The sequence below is a fragment of the Pseudorasbora parva genome, chromosome 20 (genome assembly GCF_024679245.1).
Source record: "Pseudorasbora parva isolate DD20220531a chromosome 20, ASM2467924v1, whole genome shotgun sequence".
NCBI lineage: Eukaryota > Metazoa > Chordata > Actinopteri > Cypriniformes > Gobionidae > Pseudorasbora > Pseudorasbora parva.
The window spans coordinates 6,580,577-6,600,311 of NC_090191.1; the positions used below are offsets into that span (position 1 = coordinate 6,580,577).

Genomic DNA, 19,735 nt, shown 5'->3' on the forward strand with positions numbered 1-19,735 from the left:
ATAGAACAAAAGCTGAAAACCTGGCGCTCATGTCTATTGGTGTCAACACTGTTGTGAATGTACCTTGCTCTTCTGTGAGTTCCTCTGCTGTCTCTGGGAGAGAGGAGAGAGAAACAAATGAGAACCATATACAGAAACACAAAAGAAAATACTGAAGCTAAAGCATGTTTGCCTATGAAAAACGTGACCATAAAATGAATAGTGAGATATAGCGGCCTTAATACAGCCCTCCCTTTAATTCTCTTGAGTGTAATAAAAGTCACCATTAACTTCATTATGTTCAGTCACCATAGAGAATATGTATGAATTGTATTTTTCCATAACTGCAGTGAAAACCACTTATGTTTCTTTTTCTTTTATTTCTAGCCAGCTTGTTCCTGTTTTTCTTTGTTCAAAGTTATATATTTCCAACTGTGAAATTATTCTGTCACATTCACGTTATTTTGGACTTAAGTTTTGTCTTCACCTGCCTACGTCACATTTGTTGTCATGATTCCTTCTATGGTTTTATATTTGCATGCCCACTGAAGGCAACATCTGGGATTGGGGTGTCACTTTTTTCTAAGTATGAATTGTGTAAACTGCTCAATAAAGACTGAAGATTTGGGACTGTCCATGTGGCGATTCTTCCCACAGCTACGCAGATGCAGACCATAGACGATTGAGAGGGAGCATTGAAATTAGAAAGTATATATGTATACTATTTTAGAACAGTTAATGGTCATCTAATCAAAATATGTTATAGTGACGATAAAACTGAAATCGAATCAAAGACTTTATATAAAGGGACTTTGATTGAATGCATTGCTGATTTATGTTTCTGTCGGCTGCATGACGATGCAGTTTGCGTTCTCATGTCACAAGCTTTATACATCCCACTGGATATAAACTAATGCAAATAGATGGTAAAAAAACATGACATTAAACATTTAGATCTGGCTTGCTTGTGTTTTTGTCACATTGTTTTAACAGCTTGAGGAACTAATGTTGGCATCCTCTCAGTTTTGACAGCATTAATGTAGCATCTAGTCAACAGATTAATTACTTTATTGTGATAGGAAAACTGTCACCGGTTTATGGCTTAGAAAGCACACGATAACGGAGACATTGATAGATGCAAAGTATTTAATCAAAATAACAAACTGAGAAGGTTCACAACTACATTCACACAATCAATAACCGACGAGAACTGACCAGAACGAGATGAATAAATACATAGTAAACGAGGACGCTAAACAGGAACAGCTGGGCAGACATTAACTAATCAGACAACATAGCAACTAATGAGATCTAATATAGATATGAAAGAAACGAAAAAAACCCAGAACAGAATTATAACAAAAACTGTAGTGTATAGCACACCAGTTTGTTGTCTATAATTTAAATCTGTTTTTGAAGTATCTGCTCTGTGCAGCACAAAGCCTCAAGTGTCAGCCGCTACACACTGTAAAAATGTTTTGTTGGTTTAAATTAAAAAGTAACCTGGTTGCCTTAAAATTTGTAGTTTATTGAAATTAAAAATTTGAGTTGATACAATGAAGGAAATTGGTTCAATAAATAGAAACTCAAAATATGATTGTGTCTGAACCATAATAAAAAATGTGATAAATCCAGGCTATTCTCATGAAAATGCGTATAAATAGTACGAGTGTGCAATGTCGTGGAATATATACGCCAAAACTCATTTTGCCGTGTCTATCCCACGCTGTTTTTCGCGTGCATATGATACGCAGTTTATGGCGTATTATACATAAGAACCCCCCACCCCACCACCCTAAACCTACCGAAGAGAGCGTGTCATATATACCCCATAAAGTGCGTATCATATGCACGCGAAAAACAGCGTATCATATGCACGCCAAAATGAGTTTTGGCGAATACATTCCACGACATTGCACACTCGTACTATTTATACGCATTTATGTGTGATCGGGTTGGGATAAATCATGAAATTAGCTCAATTTGGCATGTTTCACTGTGTGATCACAAATAAAACACACACAATTATACCATATGCTTACAAAATCTTTTAATAATATTTGTTTAAAGGCTGTCGATTCTCAAAAATGTTCAATGTATTATCTAAAATTTCAGGCAACTAGGTAACTTATTGTTTAAATATTTTTTACAGTGCAGCAACGGACAATGAAATCAACAAGCAAGCACATGCTTGCTTGTAGTCTGTGTTCTTCCGACTTTATATTGTAGTAAGTAACGGATATGCTTTGAAAAAATGTATCAGAGTTAAAGTATACATTATATTTAGGAAATATAGTGTAGTAAGAAATATAAAAACTCAAGTAAAGTACAGCTTCTACTGAGAAAGTACTACCTAAAGGAGACACTGTTTTTCTGAAGCTTATATCATTTTATATCTGTATATTCTTACAACACAAATGTCCTAAGCATGTAAATTGTTATTCTTTTAAAGTCAGGAATTTCTCCTGCTGATTAAAAAGTTAGGTTCATATTCATTATAGTAGATTCATTATAATCAGCTCAGCAGGTGGACAAGACACGTCAGTGTATGTATTACAAATGTCAAAGCATGCATTTTGAAATCAGAATAAAGATTTATGCCTTGTAACCAGAAATCTTGTGACCTCAAATAGATTCTCCAAAAAATACTCAAGTACTGTAACAGAGTATTATTACTGTGTTACATTATACCACTGAAGCACAGCTATAGTGACAGTACCTTTTCCTGCAGCGTTGTAGTTGAAGATCACGGAGCCTGTGATGATGTTTCCAGCGAGTACAGGAGAATTTACAGTCGCTCCCGCCTGAGCATTCAGATTAACACAGACTCCAGTGGAACAGAGACAGAGATTAATTACATTTCCTAAATGACAACTTTAACATTACTGATATTCTTTCCTTCATTACCTTTCTTGTCTTCTTCCAGATCATCTAGTGTGTCACGATGCTGATCTGCAGATGCCATCGTCCCGTTTGGTATTGTTCACTCGATAAGCATGTTGCTTAATAGCACGATCACACGTCACTTGAATATCATGCTGTATCACATGGGTCTGGGTTGGCACATCACTGAACAGCACAAGGAATTCTTGAATTAACTGAGTAATATCCTGTTGCAGGGATTCGAGTAGATTGTCAAGCTTAGCTGGCAAATTTCTCAAAATTTCCGAATTCACAAGTCTGCCACAAGTTGACATATTACAAAGTGCAAACCCATCATCAGAATCACACTCACCCAAAGGTATCACCGACACGTCACCACTCGCTGCGGTGTCAGGTACAGGGATAATGGCAGCGGCTGAAACCTCACTCAAAGTCGGCACAGGCTTTCCTGTTTCCTCCGGCGATCTGTCAGATAGCATAGGCGAACAATATAATTTCAACATGTTGATGCGACATGTACAAAACTTTCGTTTACGGTCATATAACAAACAAAAAACTACGTAGCACTGTGTACGTAACAACACTATAAACACTACTCATTACGTCCTATAATATGGTTGAAAATTCAGTTCTTTGAGGACAATGATGTCACATGGTCAGACGCCCCTCCCACGACTGTTGATTGACAGCAGCGTTTCATCTCAGACCCGCCCTGAGCAAGCTCAAGCTGTCATCATCACAGTCCGCCATTGTTGATACGCTGGAGCAGAAGGGCATCTAAGCGATTGTGGTGTTCTGTTCTTGGGTGTAATAATGAACACAGCAGTCATTCTGATGTTCCTAAATCCGAACCGCTGAAGACGCAGTGGCTGAGTTTTGTTTTCGTCGATGCTTTTATGTCTGCACAAACCCTGAAGCATTTCTCACCAGACTGCTTAATAACCGAGGGTCAGTATAAAGCAGGTTTTGCTAAGAAGCTGCTCCTGAATAAAGATCTGTAACGTACCAGCTCTTCGTGTTCCTGCTGCCCCTCCAGAAGAAGTGAGTGTAGTTTGAAATGCGTGCACCCTTCACGTTGAATGCGGATAAAGTGGGTTTGTTACATTACGACATGCTTTCTATGTATGACGTTCTCATAATTCCATAATTCTCAAAATCCACATTTAAAATGAACAACGCGATATGGTTATTGTGTTACACATCCCTTCCATAAAAACAGACTTCACACAGAAAAAAAATAGCTCTATACACACTCATCCAACCAAGGGTGAAGTCATTATACATTAACAACGTTTGAAGACAAATTGGGTTGTTTAATAGAAAACTAATAGCGGTGCAGGATTGTGAACAACTTTAATTAGGCTATTAATCATCTGATTGGCAACTAACGTTAATATTCTCTTAATATTGAACGGTAATAATAACAATGTGCTGTGCCGCCGCACGTCAAAATACATGCTTCTTTCAATAGGACGTGAAAGGGAAATAGCCAAAGGTAAAATCTAAATTTAAGGTGGCACCCAGGGTGGCCAGTCAAATGTCCATTGCCACCCTGGACACCCCTCTGGCTCTGCCACTGCCACCACATTTTATAGATATGGCAAACCCCTACATTCGTCACAAATTTGCATTGTATTGGATTTCCGTTTAGGATCTAAATGTGCCGTGTTTAGCTAGTGTAGATGTATAAGAAATGCCTGTTCATTGTCAAAATATAAAACAGTCAACATAATGCATAAAAAGTTATGCTATTTGAAATAGTCTGTGTACAATCTGTGTCGTTCACTGTTATGCCAAGCTTTTTGCGCATGTTTGGAAGTACAAAACTTGTAGGCTAAATAATTTAGTTTAGCATAAAAATAGCTTAGATCTTGAATATGGAAACTTTGGATTTGTGACAAATGAGAGAGGTAGGCTATAACTTACGTTTCTGTTTCATTTCTGCTTTAAAAAAATCGTTTTGGCTTCATAACCATATAATTTCATTCTTTTTCTGTTCTGAATATCATTTATTTTAAAGGATTAGTTCTAGAGTGAGGGTCTAACTAAAATAGCCTATATCATATTCAGCAAATAGGCTACACTCTTTCAAACCAGGCCTGCAAAGAGCGGGACATGAACCAGCGATCATTTTGGTAGGCTATTGGAGTCAGACACTAACAAACTATCTGGGACGGGTTCTTTCATTCTTTTAAAATGACTGGAACTAGAAAATACTCCAGTATTTCTCCAGTTCTGGCATCTTTGCACTGGCTCCCTGTGGAGTTTAGGGTCCAATACAAGGTCCTTTTAATGGTTTTTAAAGGCTTACACGGACAAGCTCCTGTTTACATCTCAGAGCTATTACAGCATCACTGTACCTCAAGACCACTAAGATCATCACAAAGCTTATTGTTAAAGGCTCGGAAATCTCGCCTAAAAACAAAGGGAGATCGAGCCTTCGCGGTGGCGGCACCGAGGCTCTGGAATGGTCTCCCGGTTTACATCAAGTCCTGTGACTCCATCGCTGGTTTTAAGTCTATGTTAAAGACGTATTTATTTTCCGTTGCTTTCAGTTGTCCTTAGCTATATGTGGATTGAATGCTTTGTGTCTATGGATGTCTGTTAAACGCTACTTAACTGTGGAGCCTGTAAAGCACTTTGGTCAACTTGTGTTGTTTTTAAATGTGCTATATAAATAAATTTTGAGTTGATTTTATTTGATTTTATATTAGTGACGATTTCTCGTTTTGGAAAAATTACTCAAAAGCTTTGTCCAGTTATTTATTCTAACGTGAAAAGTGTGTAACAAGTTGAATACATGGGGGTAGGATAATTGCTGAATATGAAATCTTAGCAAATTACATTAAAGTATGATAACGAGTTGTGATCTTTAATATGTTTAATGTTAGTAAAGATGAAAATATCCAAAGAAGTATTGGCTATTGTAGATAAATATACCCTATCAATTCATAGGCACTCCTTTGGCTTAAACTTGTCTAGTCTGACTCAGTTCATCATGGATTGGGTTAGAACAGTTTAAAATGACTGGCTGTGAAAATCGCTGGGTGTGGCTCATTAAACTACAGGCAAAATGCCGTAAATAACGCACGCTCTGTGCGACCAAAGCAGAGTTTTTTTACGGCATCATATGGCAGGCTGACCGGTGTAAAAATCGGCGCTTTTTTAGGCACACTAAAACGCCGTCCTTGATGTATTTTGCGTGTTTTGTACGGCGCTTGTAATCACAAAAGCGTATTTTGCTGCGCAAATACTGTTTTAGACCACTGTAAACACGATTGATATAATAAATATAATAATAATAAATAGTCTGTATTAAATAACTTACGAAGTTATTTGAAAACTTTCTGTGAGATGTAAGTTCACAAACAGCGCAAACTTCGAAATCACGAGTGAATCACTGCATGCGCACTCTTTCTCTTTCACTCTCAAAGTGCTCAAATGGCTCCAGATCAGCGCAACGCATCTGCAACTAAAATCGAGCTGCACAGTTGACACAGGATTTGCCACTTGCACAATCGAAGCAGTGTCGAATCGTCACTAAAGTTTATCATTTGCATTTATTTTTAAGTCTTCTCAGTGTTCACTCAACACTCGCACGCTCTCCAAAGAGACCGTGATCTTACACACACACACCTGACACACCTCACAAAGAAAAAAAGGGGGGGGGGGGATTCCTCACATAAACCCATAATAATAATAATACATTTAGATTGTACCTGTGCTCTTCCTACCTGTATAACAAGCAGGAAATATACATAAATTGTTATCCGTTTGGGGGGCGTGGTTCAGCGAGGTCTGCAGCGGGAGAGAGAGCCGCAGGACGAGCGGTAAAGCCTAGTTCAGACTGCACGATTTTCAAACTCGTCGGGTCACTGCTCTATTCACACTGCATGACTATCTGGGGTATTATTCAGTCACTGCTGTGTTCACACTGCACGATGGTTTGACGACAGAGGAGTTCACACTGCATGACTGTACAGGAGGAAGAATCCCCGACAACTCTCTCGCTCTCCAGTGCGCAAACTACGTTTACCAACTACACGTGTGATGTGCCGAGTAAACCACGCGAGATCACACGTGCGTAAGACCAGAGTTCTCGCGCGAGACTTTATTTAAAATGATAAACTGCACAACATTTGCTTCAAACTGTATCTGTGCTGATTTGAGGAGAAAAAGAAAAAAGATTATGGCGGAAGAAATTGTTGGAGAGACAGAGAGAGTCAGGATTGTGTTCTGCAAAGACAGTTTGAGGTAAATAAACAATTTTGTAAGGTGCTGCTGCTGTGGCTGGATGTGCAAATGTTTGGGCTTTGTTTCTGTTTGATAGAATTGTAAATATATCTATTAAAATACTGATATTCTGCTCTATAACTCCTCCCTGAACGTCCTGCTGCCCTGTATCTCACTCTTTCATTGGCTGTCGGCCATCGCCGATGTAATTTTTTTTTTTTTTATATTATATTTATTGTAGTATTTTCAGATTTACATACATATGGACAATACAATCACATGACAGAAACAAACACTACACACCAAAAAAGAAAAAAAGTAAAAGAAAAAAGGAAACCCAACAGACAACGATAACAACTCTCCTTCAGTTAGATTCACATTTGCAGTTAACGACAGTGCCAGTCACAAGCAGGGGAAGATTTTAGTCCAACTTGATATGGAGGTAGAAATGTTGTAATAGACCAAAAGAGTTTAAGGGGAGTGACAACAAAAAAAGAGAATATTTTTCGATTAAAATTAAATAGTTTCATCACTTTTGGTTTTTAACAGATGATTCAAAAGAGGACTCCAAAAAGCTTCAAATGTATCAATTTTACCAGAGATACTGTATCTGAGTCTTTCCACATACAGAGTGGAGGAAAGTTCTGACAACCAGATCTTGAATAATGGCTTGGAATTTTTCTTCCAAACACGAAGTATAGTTTTTTTGGCAATAATCATACCATACTGTATAGGCAATCGAGAACCATGATTAAGACACTGCAGGGAAGCTGACCAGCCAAGAATTGCAGTCGCAGGATCTACTGGAAGCTCACACGAATAAGCTTCAGAAAGAAATTTAAAAACTTCTGACCAAAATTCAAAGAGTTTTGGGCATGTCCAGAAAAGATGACCAAGAGAGCCCTCCGCGGATTCACACTTATTGCAGAGGGGAGAGATAATAGGATAGAAAGTGTTGAGTTTAACCCTAGAGTAATGCAATCTATGCAACACCTTATACTGAATAAGTTGATGCCTAGCATTGATAGAACAGGTGTATATGTTTTTAAGACATTTTCCCCAGTCCTCCTCAGAGATCTGAATATCTAGATCCGCTTCCCAGTCGTTTTTCAAACGGCTAGTGGAAATATCTAGTTGACTTGTGAAAAAAACTACAAATTTTGTAACTAACTTTGTGGTGTTGGGAATGCAAGTAAGCAGTTTATGTACTTCATTATCGGCTGATAATGTTTCATAATTTGGCAGTGAGGAACGAACATAATTTCTGATTTGTAAGTATCTGAAGAAGTGTGATGCGGGGAGGTCATATTTCTCTTTTAGTTGAGTGAATGTGGCGAAATTATTGTCAATAAATAAATCTCTCAGGGTAAGGATTCCTTTTCTAGCCCAACCTTTGAACACCGGATCTAATAGTGAAGGTTTAAAGGCATGGTTATGACAGACGGGAGCAAAAGAGGAGGTATTTGGCAATTTATATGTCTTCACAATCTGTAGCCAAATCCGAAGAGAATTGTTAATCATAAAGTGGGATCTTGCTGAGATTTTAAATGTCTCAGAGGCGGCAAAAAGTAATGAAGACAGAGACCAATTTGAAGCCCCCCGTTCAATCATAAGCCATGAAGGTATATCAGCTGTAGGCCTGTCTGGGTGTGGGTCCTGCCAGTAAGTTAAGGCTCTACAGTTGGCAGCCCAGTAGTAATGTTGGAAATTTGGTAAACCCAAACCCCCCAGCATCCTAGGCTTGCACACGTGGATTTTAGATATTCTATGTGCTTTAAAGCCCCAGACGAATGGCATCACAATGGAATCTAAGGTTTTGAAGAACTTTTTGGGCAAACAAATTGGAAGATTCTGAAAAAGATACAGGAATCTAGGTAATGTCACCATCTTAATAGCATTCACACGCCCCATCATTGACAGTGGTAGGGTCCTCCAGCATTTTAGATTGTTCTTTAGATTTTCAAGCATAGTTAAATAATTAAGCTTATATATATCCTTAGGGCTTTTAGGTATATTAACTCCAAGATATTTCAAACTATTTATGGCAATTTTAAAAGGTAGAGTATGTATAAAATTTGGATTAATATTGTTCGTCACAGCTAAAAATTCACTTTTTTGCCAATTCACAGAGTAACCGGAAAGTTTACCGAACGTGTCCAAAAGATCTAGTAAGGGTGGGACAGACTGTTCTGGGTTGCTAAGATAAAGAATAATATCATCTGCGTAGAGGGAAATTTGGTGATTAATTCTACCTAAATTCAAAGGCAAAATAAAAGGGTTCTTTTTAATTGCGAGGGCAAGAGGTTCAATTGCAATCGCGAAGAGCAAGGGCGAGAGAGGGCAGCCCTGACGAGTGCCTCTGTGTAATTGGAATTGCGGTGACTTGTTAAAATTAGTAAGAACCGAAGACGTGGGATGAGCGTATAACATCTTCACCCAAGAGGCAAAGGAGTCACCCATATCAAATTCTCTAATCACAGCTAAAATATAATCCCATTCAATTTGGTCAAACGCCTTTTCTGCGTCTAGGGAAAGAATTGCAACGTTAGTTTTACATTCAAATTTGGTATATAAAATATTCATTAAACGCCTGACATTGAAAAAGGAGAAGCGGCCAGGAATAAAACCGGATTGGTCAGGGTGAATAATTTTCCCAATGCAGTTATTTAATCTAGTAGCCAAAATTTTTGTAAAAATTTTAAGGTCAGAGTTCAAAAGAGCTATGGGTCGATATGATGAAGGGTCAGTTTCTTCTTTACCTTTTTTAAGAATTAGGGAAATATTTGCATCATACAGGGACTGAGGGAGTTTGTGTTCAACAAATGAATGATTAAACATCCTCAACAACAAAGGAGAGAGCACATGCGCAAATCTTTTATAAAATTCAATCCCAAAACCGTCTGGGCCAGGCGCCTTGCCACTAGGGGAAGATTTAATAGCATCTAGAATTTCCTCTACAGTTATATCCGCATTCAGTGCTGTCTGGTCTATGCACTCCAACTTTGGAAGACATAATGAGTGGAGAAAATTAGCTAATGCTGAGGGGTCAGAACAGCCCTTTGATTTGTATAGTTTTTCATAAAATTCTTTAAATGTATCATTAATTTCCCTGGTATTTGTTAGAATAACACCATTCTTATTTTTGATTTTATGAATTGCTCTTGTGGCTTGTAGCCCCCTCAACTGACGAGAAAGTAATTTGTCTGGTTTGTCCCCAAGTTCAAACTGCTTTTGCTTGACTTTTAACAGCATGTTATTAACTTGATTCGAGATAATCAGGTTATATTCCAATTTAAGTGCTGTAATTTCATTGAAAACATCAGGGTCTACAGCGTCTCTATAAGCATCCTCCAAACGAGTGAGACAATTATCAATTTCTAAAAGTCGTTTAACCCGTTGCTTTTTTAGACTGGACTCGTATGAAATAATATGCCCTCTCAAGACAGCCTTTAGGCTTTCCCATAGTGTCGAATCTGAAACCTCGCCTGTATCATTAAATTTGAGGAACTCGTCAAGCAACTTCGTTAATTGTTCACAAAATGTAACATCCAAGAGCAGGGTAGAATTGAAACGCCAGTTATAACTGGGCTTAATTTCCAAGAGATCTAGAGATATTGTCACTGGTGAATGATCAGAGATGATTCTATTGTGATGCCTCAATGATTTTACACAGGGAATAATTTTGGAGTCGACTAGAAAGAAATCAATCCTGGAGTATGATTTATGAACTGGTGAAAAAAAAGTATACTGCGTGTCTGTAGGATATTTTAGTCTCCATATATCAACTAGATCAAGAGAAGTAATCAAATCAGTAAGAACAATGGCAGAGTTAGCCATGGGTGTGCCAGGGCGAGAAGGAAATCTATCTAGAGCAGGGTCCAGCACCAAGTTAAAATCACCGCCTATTATCAGGTGTGTATTCAGAGTATTTGGTAAAAGATTAAAGACTCTGCGGAAGAAAGCAGGATCATCAAAATTAGGTCCGTACACATTAAGCAGTGTGATATGAAATGAGGAAAGTAGGCCAGAAACAATTAAATAGCGGCCATTAGGGTCGCTAATAGTTGATATATGTTTAAAAGGGACTGATTTACGAAACAAAATAGCTACTCCTCTAGCCTTAGATGAGAAAGTAGATTGGAATACTTGTGAGACCCAATTGCATCTCAGTCGTCTTTGTTCCGAATGCCTAATATGTGTCTCTTGTAAAAATATTATGTCAGCAGGGATGGACTTCAAATGGGAAAAAACTTTAGCTCTCTTAATCTGGTTATTTAATCCCCGGACATTCCAGGTGGCAAAAGTAACATTGCCACCTTTAGGTGATGGCCCTGTACTACTAGTCATGGAGTACAATATCTAGCGTAAAGCCAGCTGCAAAGAGAATTTAAATGGATATTAATCGGTGAAGGAGATATACAGACACTAAACATGAGACGAAAAACACAAAACAAAAACAAAACCACCCACCCACCCCCATCCTTCAGCTTCCCCAAACGAAGCCAGGAAAAAACCCTCATAGGAACAGTGGAGCTGCAGGGCAGCAAAAGGAGTAAGAAGAAAACCTGCCTACCAAGTAACCTCTAACTGAGAAACCAGGGAAACCCCCACAGCCTCCAGCTAAATAATTAACAAAAGAATTGCTCAATAAACCTGGCCTATAGTGCATATAGCATCCAACCAATGTAACAAAGAGAAGGGAAAAAAAAAAAAAAACAATTATAAGAAGAAAAATAATAATAATAATAATAATAATAATAAAAAAAAAAAAAAAAAATATATATATATATATATATATATATATATATACATACATACACACATATATATACATATATATATATATATATATATATATATATATATATATATATATATATATATATATATACATACACACATATACACATACAAATTTTGAAAGTCTCAAATATTAAATGTAAACAAAGTATACCCTGTCTAATCTGGACAGATTAAAAAAAAAAAAAAGAAAAAAAAAAAAAGAAAAAAAAAAAAAAAGGAAAAGAAGGAAGCAAACAGTCTGTGTTTATGTCTATTGTCTATTTTCTTCTTTCCTTCTCTCCTTCTCCCCCTCTCTCTCACCCTTTTCTTCCTCTCTTGGCCAAAAACATACTCAGAACCTCATATAAAAGGCCGTCAATAAACAGAAGGAACAATGATTTGAGTCCTTCAGTCATGGTCAACAGCATCAAAGACACAGTCCTAAGCAGCAAATCAAGAAGGATCTTGTTCAATGGTGTTCACAAAAACCTCAGCCTCCGAAACTGAACCGAAGATTTTCTTGATGGTACCCTGGGTGACCATCAGACGTGCGGGGAACAGCATTCCATATCGGATACCAGCATCCTTCAACTTCTTTTTCACTCCGTCAAATGCCCTTCGTTGTGAAAGCACCTCTGCTGTGAGATCTGGGAATATAGAGATCTGTATTCCATCATATTTCAGAGGCGAGTGTTGTCGCGCGAGCCGCAGAATCATCTCCTTGACCGGATAGTGATGTATCCTCGCGATCAAAATTCGCGGACGCCCCCCTTTCGATGGAAAAGGCCCTGTACGATGCGCGCGGTCAACTTTAATCCCCTCAGGAAAGTTCTCGGCTCCCAGGAGGTTCGGTAAGAATTTTTCCACAAACTCAGTGGGACGACCGGATTCCACGTTCTCGGGTAGGCCGACAATTTTAATATTCTGTCGTCGGGAACGGCCCTCGAGATCGTCTACTTTAGCGCGTAGGGCCTTATTAGCTGCTAGGATTTCCTGACAGGAGACCTCAAGGGCAGAGATGCGGCTTTCGTGCTCAGCTTTGACACTCTCAAGGTCCGAGATACGCGACGTGGTATCAGACAGCGCTGTTTGTAGTTGCGATAGAGTCGCTTCCAACGAATTAAATCTGTCAGTCATACTGTTATTCATAGTTTGAATTGCGGAGAGGATAGCTGTTGATTCTGGGTCCGTGCTGCGATCGCGATCAGTCTCGTGTTCAGATGACGATGTGTTCTCGGCCAGTTTTTCACCTGCACAGGTTGGTGAATCACCTTTCTTGGGTTTAGCCTTCTTCATCTCACTGTTAGATATTGTTGAGCAAACTTTCGTAATGAAAATAGTCAAAATATCCGAGTTTATAGAGGCTTATTGAGGGAGCTCCCTAAATTTACGTCCACTCCATGTGGTGCTCTCTAGCGCCCCCCGCCGATGTAATTTTCAGTCAGAACGCAGTTCACACAGCGGGGGTTTGAATCGCCGACAGGTCCAGATATTTAGCATGCCAAATATCTCACCGGCGTCGGCGACTCTCTCTGATCGCGTCTTTGATTATTCACACTGCGTGATTGTCACTCGCGTGCACGAGCACCGATTTGCCTGTGATCTCGGGCATTTGTCGGCGATTTAGGAAAACCTGTCGGCGACTCAAAATCGGGGCAAAAATCGGGCAGTGTGAACTAGGCTTAAGTGAGTGGGTTGGACGCAGATTGATAACACCTGTATCTTGTTCCAGTAATGGGCGTGGGGAGAGGATAAAACGCCTGTGGAATCGGAAGCAGAGGAGAGAGAGAGGGACTGCTGACGCTACACGCTGACACTGAGGACACTGAGCACGTTGACTCGGAAGCGGATGTTGAACCGGAACCCGGAAGTGACGGAGAAATAGACACTCGCTGAGAGTGTACAAATATTGAGTTATTATTTTGAATAAAAGCGTCAGCAGTCAAGCCGACCCCTTGTCCTCTTCCTTCCCACACACGAACATTATCACACTGGTGCCGAAACCCGGGAGGAAGTAGGATAACGGCGCCGCCATGCAGACGTCTTCCGCCACGCCATTTGAGGACATCATCACATCCCTCGCGGTCCTCCACCGCGAACAACACCAAGCTCTGCTGGACCTTCGGACGGATCAAGAATGCCGGTTCGCGGCGATCGTCCAAGGCCAGCAGGAGGACCGCGAGAGGTTCCGGAGCTGGCTTGACCGGGAGGCTCGTGCCGAGGCCGCCGGGCAGACCGGCGCACCGGTCCATGTGCCCATGCATAAGATGGGGCCACAAGATGATCCCGAGGCCTTCATCAAACTTTTCCAAAAATCAGCGGAGGCCTGCGGGTGGCCCCGGGCACAGTGGCCGGTGCGCCTGATACCATTACTATCGGGAGAAGCCCAGGTGGCTGACCAACAACTGCCGGTGGCGAACCTCCTGGAGTACGATGATCTCAAGAGGGCCATCATTCAGCGGGTCGGCCGGTCACCAGAATAGCATCGGCATTGCTTCCGCTCCCTGGACTGGGGCGAGGCTGGCCGACCATTCGCGATGGCCCAGCAGCTCCGGGACTCCTCGCCGGCTATTGGCCGGCGGAAGCGACGTGGACCACATTGTCGATCTGGTGGTGCTGGAGCAATTCATCGCTTGGCTTCCGAAGAAAACAGCCGAGTGGGTCCAGTGCCACCGGCCCACGTGGCTGGAGACGGCCATCAACCTGGCGGAGGACCACATGGTGGCGTGCCCTGAGGTCGGCGACCCCCTACTAACTTCTTCCTCTCTCTCTCCCGCCTCTGTCTCTCTCTCTCGCCCTGTCCCTCTCCCTAGGTCCCGCCCTCCGGGCCCTCCTCGCATTCCCCCCAGAGGCCGGGGCGGAATGGGCCCTGGGCAGTTCGGGAGTTGGGGGCGGGAGGGGATAATGCTTCTGGTTCCACCCCCTCTCCACGTCCATTCTCCAACCCACTCCCCCCCGGATCATTTTGTGGACCGGTGTCCGATGATGGACATCGGGACAATGATCCGGGTTCCGGACGTCCTGCAGGCCACCCCCGATCAAGCAGGAGAGTACCAAATTCCTGTGAGTATCAAGGGGGGTACATATCAGGCCTTGGTGGATTCAGGATGTAACCAAGCCTCAATCCATCAAAGCCTGATGCAGCCTGGGGCATTGGATACAAGCCGCGTGGTTAAGGTGCGGTGTGTGCACGGGGATGTGGTGGAATACCCGGTTGTCCCAATCACGATTCAGTTTAGGGGAGAAAAACATAGTGTAGAGGTGGCGGTTAGTCCTCACCTCCGGCATCCGCTAATTTTAGGGACGAATTGGCCCGCATTTACGGTTTTATTGGGGTTGTTATGTGCGGATGCCGCTTGGGGAAAAAAGGCTAGGATAGGGACGGCGCGAGTGCAGCTTGGGGAGACTGAGACGGGACCCTTGGGGACGGCTTCAAAGGAAACGAGCGGGATCGAGAGACTGATTCTCTCGGACCGCGATGACTTCCCTCTGGAGCAGTCACAAGATGAGACCCGCCTTTCAGCAGGTCCGCTCTATCGACGGCCAGTCTCTCCAACCCGCCTTGCCCGTCACCTATCCCTATTTCGCCATACTAAAAGACCGGTTGAATCGAGTGACCCAAGACACTCGGACAAAGGTAGATACAACCCAATTATTAGTTCCTAAGAGCCGCCGGGAAATGCTTTTCCGGGCGGCTCACTCCAATCCAATGGCGGGCCACTTGGGACAGGCGGCCACACTGAATCGCCTCATGACCCGATTTTTTTGGCCAGGCATTCATAACAAAGTGCGCAGGTGTTGCGCGTCTTGTCCGGAATGTCAGTTGGTAAATCCACTGGCCGCTCCAAAAGCGCCATTGCGCCCCCTCCCATTAATGCAGGTCCCCTTCGAGAGAATTGGGATGGACCTCATCGGGCCATTAGAGCGATCCGCACGCGGACATCGTTTTGCGTTAGTAATCGTGGACTACGCAACACGATATCCAGAAGCAGTGGCCCTCCGCAACATTTCGGCGAAGAGTGTTGCGGACGCACTGTTTCGACTCATCTCCCGGGTTGGGGTTCCGAAAGAAATCCTCACTGATCAAGGCACGGCGTTTATGTCACGTACATTACGCAAACTGTAAGGGTTACTGGGCATTAAATCCATTCGAACAAGCGTCTATCACCCACAAACGGATGGCCTGGTCGAACGGTTTAATCGCACGCTTAAAACCATGATCCGTAAGTTCGTACAGGAAGACGCCAAAAATTGGGGACAGGTGGTTAGAACCCCTCTTATTCCCCGTGCGGGAGGTCCCGCAAGCCTCCACGGGGTTTTCCCCCTTTGAGCTTCTCTACGGACGCCAGCCGCGGGGGGTGCTGGATGTCCTGCGAGAAACTTGGGAGGAGGGACCTTCTTTGGCGAAAAATGAAATTCAATATGTGCTGGACTTGCGAACAAAACTCCACACACTGGGGCGGCTATCCAGGGAGAATTTGTTACAAGCCCAGGACCGCCAGAGCCGGTCGTATAACAGGGGAACTAAACTACGCAAATTCACACCGGGAGAGAAAGTGCTCGTATTACTCCCTACGTCGAGCTCAAAATTAATGTCAAAGTGGCAGGGGGCCGTTTGAGGTCGAACGACAGGTCGGGGATCTCGATTATGAAGTGATACGGGCCGATAGGAGCGGGGCTCGTCAAATTTATCACCTCAATCTCCTCAAAAAATGGAATGAGGTCGAATCAGTGTTGTTGGCAACGGTGATCGGGGGGGGGAGGATGATCTCGGGCCAGAGGCGAGCATCAAGGCACAATCAGTCGCGCTGGCCCCAGGTGGAGATCACCTCTCACCGTCCCAACTCACTGATTTATCTAAGTTACAGGCTGAGTTTGACGACGTGTTCTCGCCCCTACCGGGACGTACTGACTTAATTTAGCACCATATTGAGACCGAGCCGGGCGTGGTAGTTCGCAGCCGGCCGTATCGTTTACCTGAACACAAGAAAAAGGTGGTTCAGGTAGAATTAGGGGCGATGCTGGACATGGGAGTAATAGAGGAGTCTAACAGTGACTGGGCGAGCCCGATAGTTTTGGTTCCTAAAACCGACGGCTCAGTCCGGTTCTGTGTGGACTATCGCAAGGTGAATGCTGTGTCGAAATTCGACGCATATCCAATGCCGCGGGTTGACGAGTTGCTTGATCGGCTGGGCACGGCACGATTTTATTCGACATTGGACTTAACAAAGGGCTATTGGCAGATCCCCTTGTCTCCATTGTCCAAAGAAAAGACAGATTTTCACTACTTTTCAGCGCCTCATGGACAGGATTTTGCGCCCACATGCCGCATATGCTGCTGCCTATCTGGATGATATCGTGATTTACAGTCACGATTGGCAGTGGCACATGCAGCAGGTCAGGGCGGTCCTGAGGTCGCTGAGAGGAGCGGGGCTCACGGCCAATCCGAAGAAGTGTGCGATTGGGCGGGTGGAAGTAAGGTATCTGGGCTTCCACTTGGGTCATGGGCAGGTGCATCCCCAAATTGATAAGACTGCCGCAATTGCGACCTGTCCGAGACCTAAGACCAAAAAGGAGGTAAGGCAGTTCTTGGGGCTGGCGGGATATTATAGGCGGTTTATACCCAATTATTCGGACCTCACCAGCCCTTTGACTGATCTTACTAGAAAGGGGCTACCAGATACGGTCCAGTGGACGGAGCCGTGCCAGCAGGCCTTCACCCGAGTTAAGGCTGCTCTGTGTGGCGGGCCGCTTTTACACTCCCCTGACTTTTCTCTCCCTTTTTTGTTGCAGACTGACGCGTCAGACAGAGGGTTGGGCGCAGTCCTGGCCCAGGAGGTGGAGGGGGGAGAGCGGCCGGTGCTGTACATTAGCCGCAAGCTCTCTAAGAGAGAGGCTAAGTACAGCACCATCGAAAAAGAGTGCCTTGCCATCAGGTGGGCCGTTCTCACCCTCCGCTACTACCTGCAGGCCGGACAGCTCCCCGGCCTGAGTCGGGCGGTGGGGGTATGTGGCAAGGGGGGCGTGGTTCAGCGAGGTCTGCAGCGGGAGAGAGAGCCGTGGGACGAGCGGTAAGTGAGTGGGTTGGACGCAGATTGATAACACCTGTATCTTGTTCCAGTAATGGGCGTGGGGAGAGGATAAAACACCTGTGGAATCAGAAGCAGAGGAGAGAGAGAGGGACTGCTGACGCTACACGCTGACACTGAGGACACTGAGCACTTTGTACCGGAAGCGGATTTTGAACCGGAATCCAGAAGTGATGGAGAGAAATAGACACTCGCTGAGAGTGTACAAATATTGAGTTATTATTTTGAATAAAAGTGTCAGCAGTCAAGCCGACCCCTTGTCCTCTTCCTTCCCACACACAAACTTTATCACACTGGGCAAATGCATTTTTGTCTCATGCATTGTCAGTGCATGCATTGTTTAAGTTTGGCAGGGTCCCCGCTAGCTTATCTTAGCATAATGAATGGAATCCTATGTCGCCAGCTAGCATGTCCGGAGTAAAACTGATAAGAAATTTAAAAAAAACGAATTACTTCTTGTGGCCTGCGTATTCACAACGAGTACAAATAGTGATGCAGATTAAGACTAGGCGATTTCCTAGGCAGATATTGACTTGGGACTATATTATGGGGAAGAGATATCACGGCTCTCATCCTCACGTCCTCCGGCTGTTGAGTGATCACAATGTGTTGTGTGATATCTCTGCTTCCCCTGTGCTTCCCCATAATATAGTCCCTAGTCAATATCTGCCAAAATCGCCTTGTCTTAATCTGCACCGCTATTTGTACTCGTTGTGAATACACAGGCCACAAGAAGTAATTAGGTGGGGTTTTTTTTTTTGGTTCACTTTTAATCGAGACGTGCTAGCTGGCAACATAGGATTCCATTCATTATGCTAAGCTAAGCTAGTGGCGACCCTGCCAAACTAAAACAATGCATGCACTGAGACAAAAATGCATTTGTCCACATATCTAAATGTAGGAAAGAAGTTAAATAAGCCCTATCTCTAAAAACGGTGGAGTTTTCCTTTCAGTGTTAACTATCGGTTTGAATGTATTCATACGTGTTGAATTTTAGTGGTTTAGGTAACACTAAGTGTTGAGGTTCAGTATTTTGTTATAATAAACAATGTATTTTGTTTAAAAATATATTTGCTACTTTTTAGGCCATGAACATTAGAAAATGAGATATTGTTTCTATTTGAGTCTATGTGTAACATTTTTATGTGACCAGGAGTCAGTGTATATCCTTGGTTTGAGTCTTTTTAGCTGAATTTTAGCAGTTTAGGGAACATTAAATGTTGAGGTTTAGGGCCTTATCTTGCACTGACTAACCGCAAAGCCCAATGCAAGTGTCTTTACTAGACACAGTTGCTATTTTCCGTATTTTCCGACCAGACATATCAGCAATGAACATGAAATGTATATTTCTGTGATTGGTCTGATCCATGTGTGCCTACATTTGTAAGAATTTACCTTTCAGTGTTTGTATTACAATAAAAAAAAAGTTAATTTCAAAGTATTATTAGTTTTTCACTTTTTCACTTAAGTGTTATCTGATGGATTATGCATATTCTTGTATTAACTCAAGTTAGAATATGTCTATAACAATCAGTTCACATTATATGCTAACCCTAATTAACAATATTTAATGGAAACAAAATGTTATATTGTGATTCATATTTTAAATATTTTATAAAATGAAATATGTCTGTGATTTAACAGGAAAATAATGGTAACACTGCTGCCAGTTGTTTCCTGTAAATTCCTGTTGAAAAACATTACGGGGAGTGCATGCACTGTAAAAAAAAAAAAAAAAAAAAAAAAAAAAAACTGTTTATATAACAGGA

The 19,735-nt window shown here is 42.4% G+C and overlaps 1 protein-coding gene across 2 annotated transcripts in view; it reads right to left on the bottom strand.

The window, feature by feature from the left end:
- LOC137049215 (NACHT, LRR and PYD domains-containing protein 12-like) overlaps positions 1–19,735 on the bottom strand; it is a 59,115-nt gene that overhangs the window by 37,388 nt on the left and 1,992 nt on the right. For both annotated transcript variants that reach the window (XM_067427680.1, XM_067427681.1), the window contains exons 2-5: positions 3,215–3,327; positions 2,887–3,048; positions 2,699–2,806; positions 64–93 (exon numbers count right to left, since the gene is read on the bottom strand). In XM_067427680.1, coding sequence (XP_067283781.1) covers positions 64–93; positions 2,699–2,806; positions 2,887–2,944 — 196 coding nt within the window. In that variant the 5' untranslated portion in view covers positions 2,945–3,048; positions 3,215–3,327. The remainder of the gene's footprint in view (positions 1–63; positions 94–2,698; positions 2,807–2,886; positions 3,049–3,214; positions 3,328–19,735) is intronic.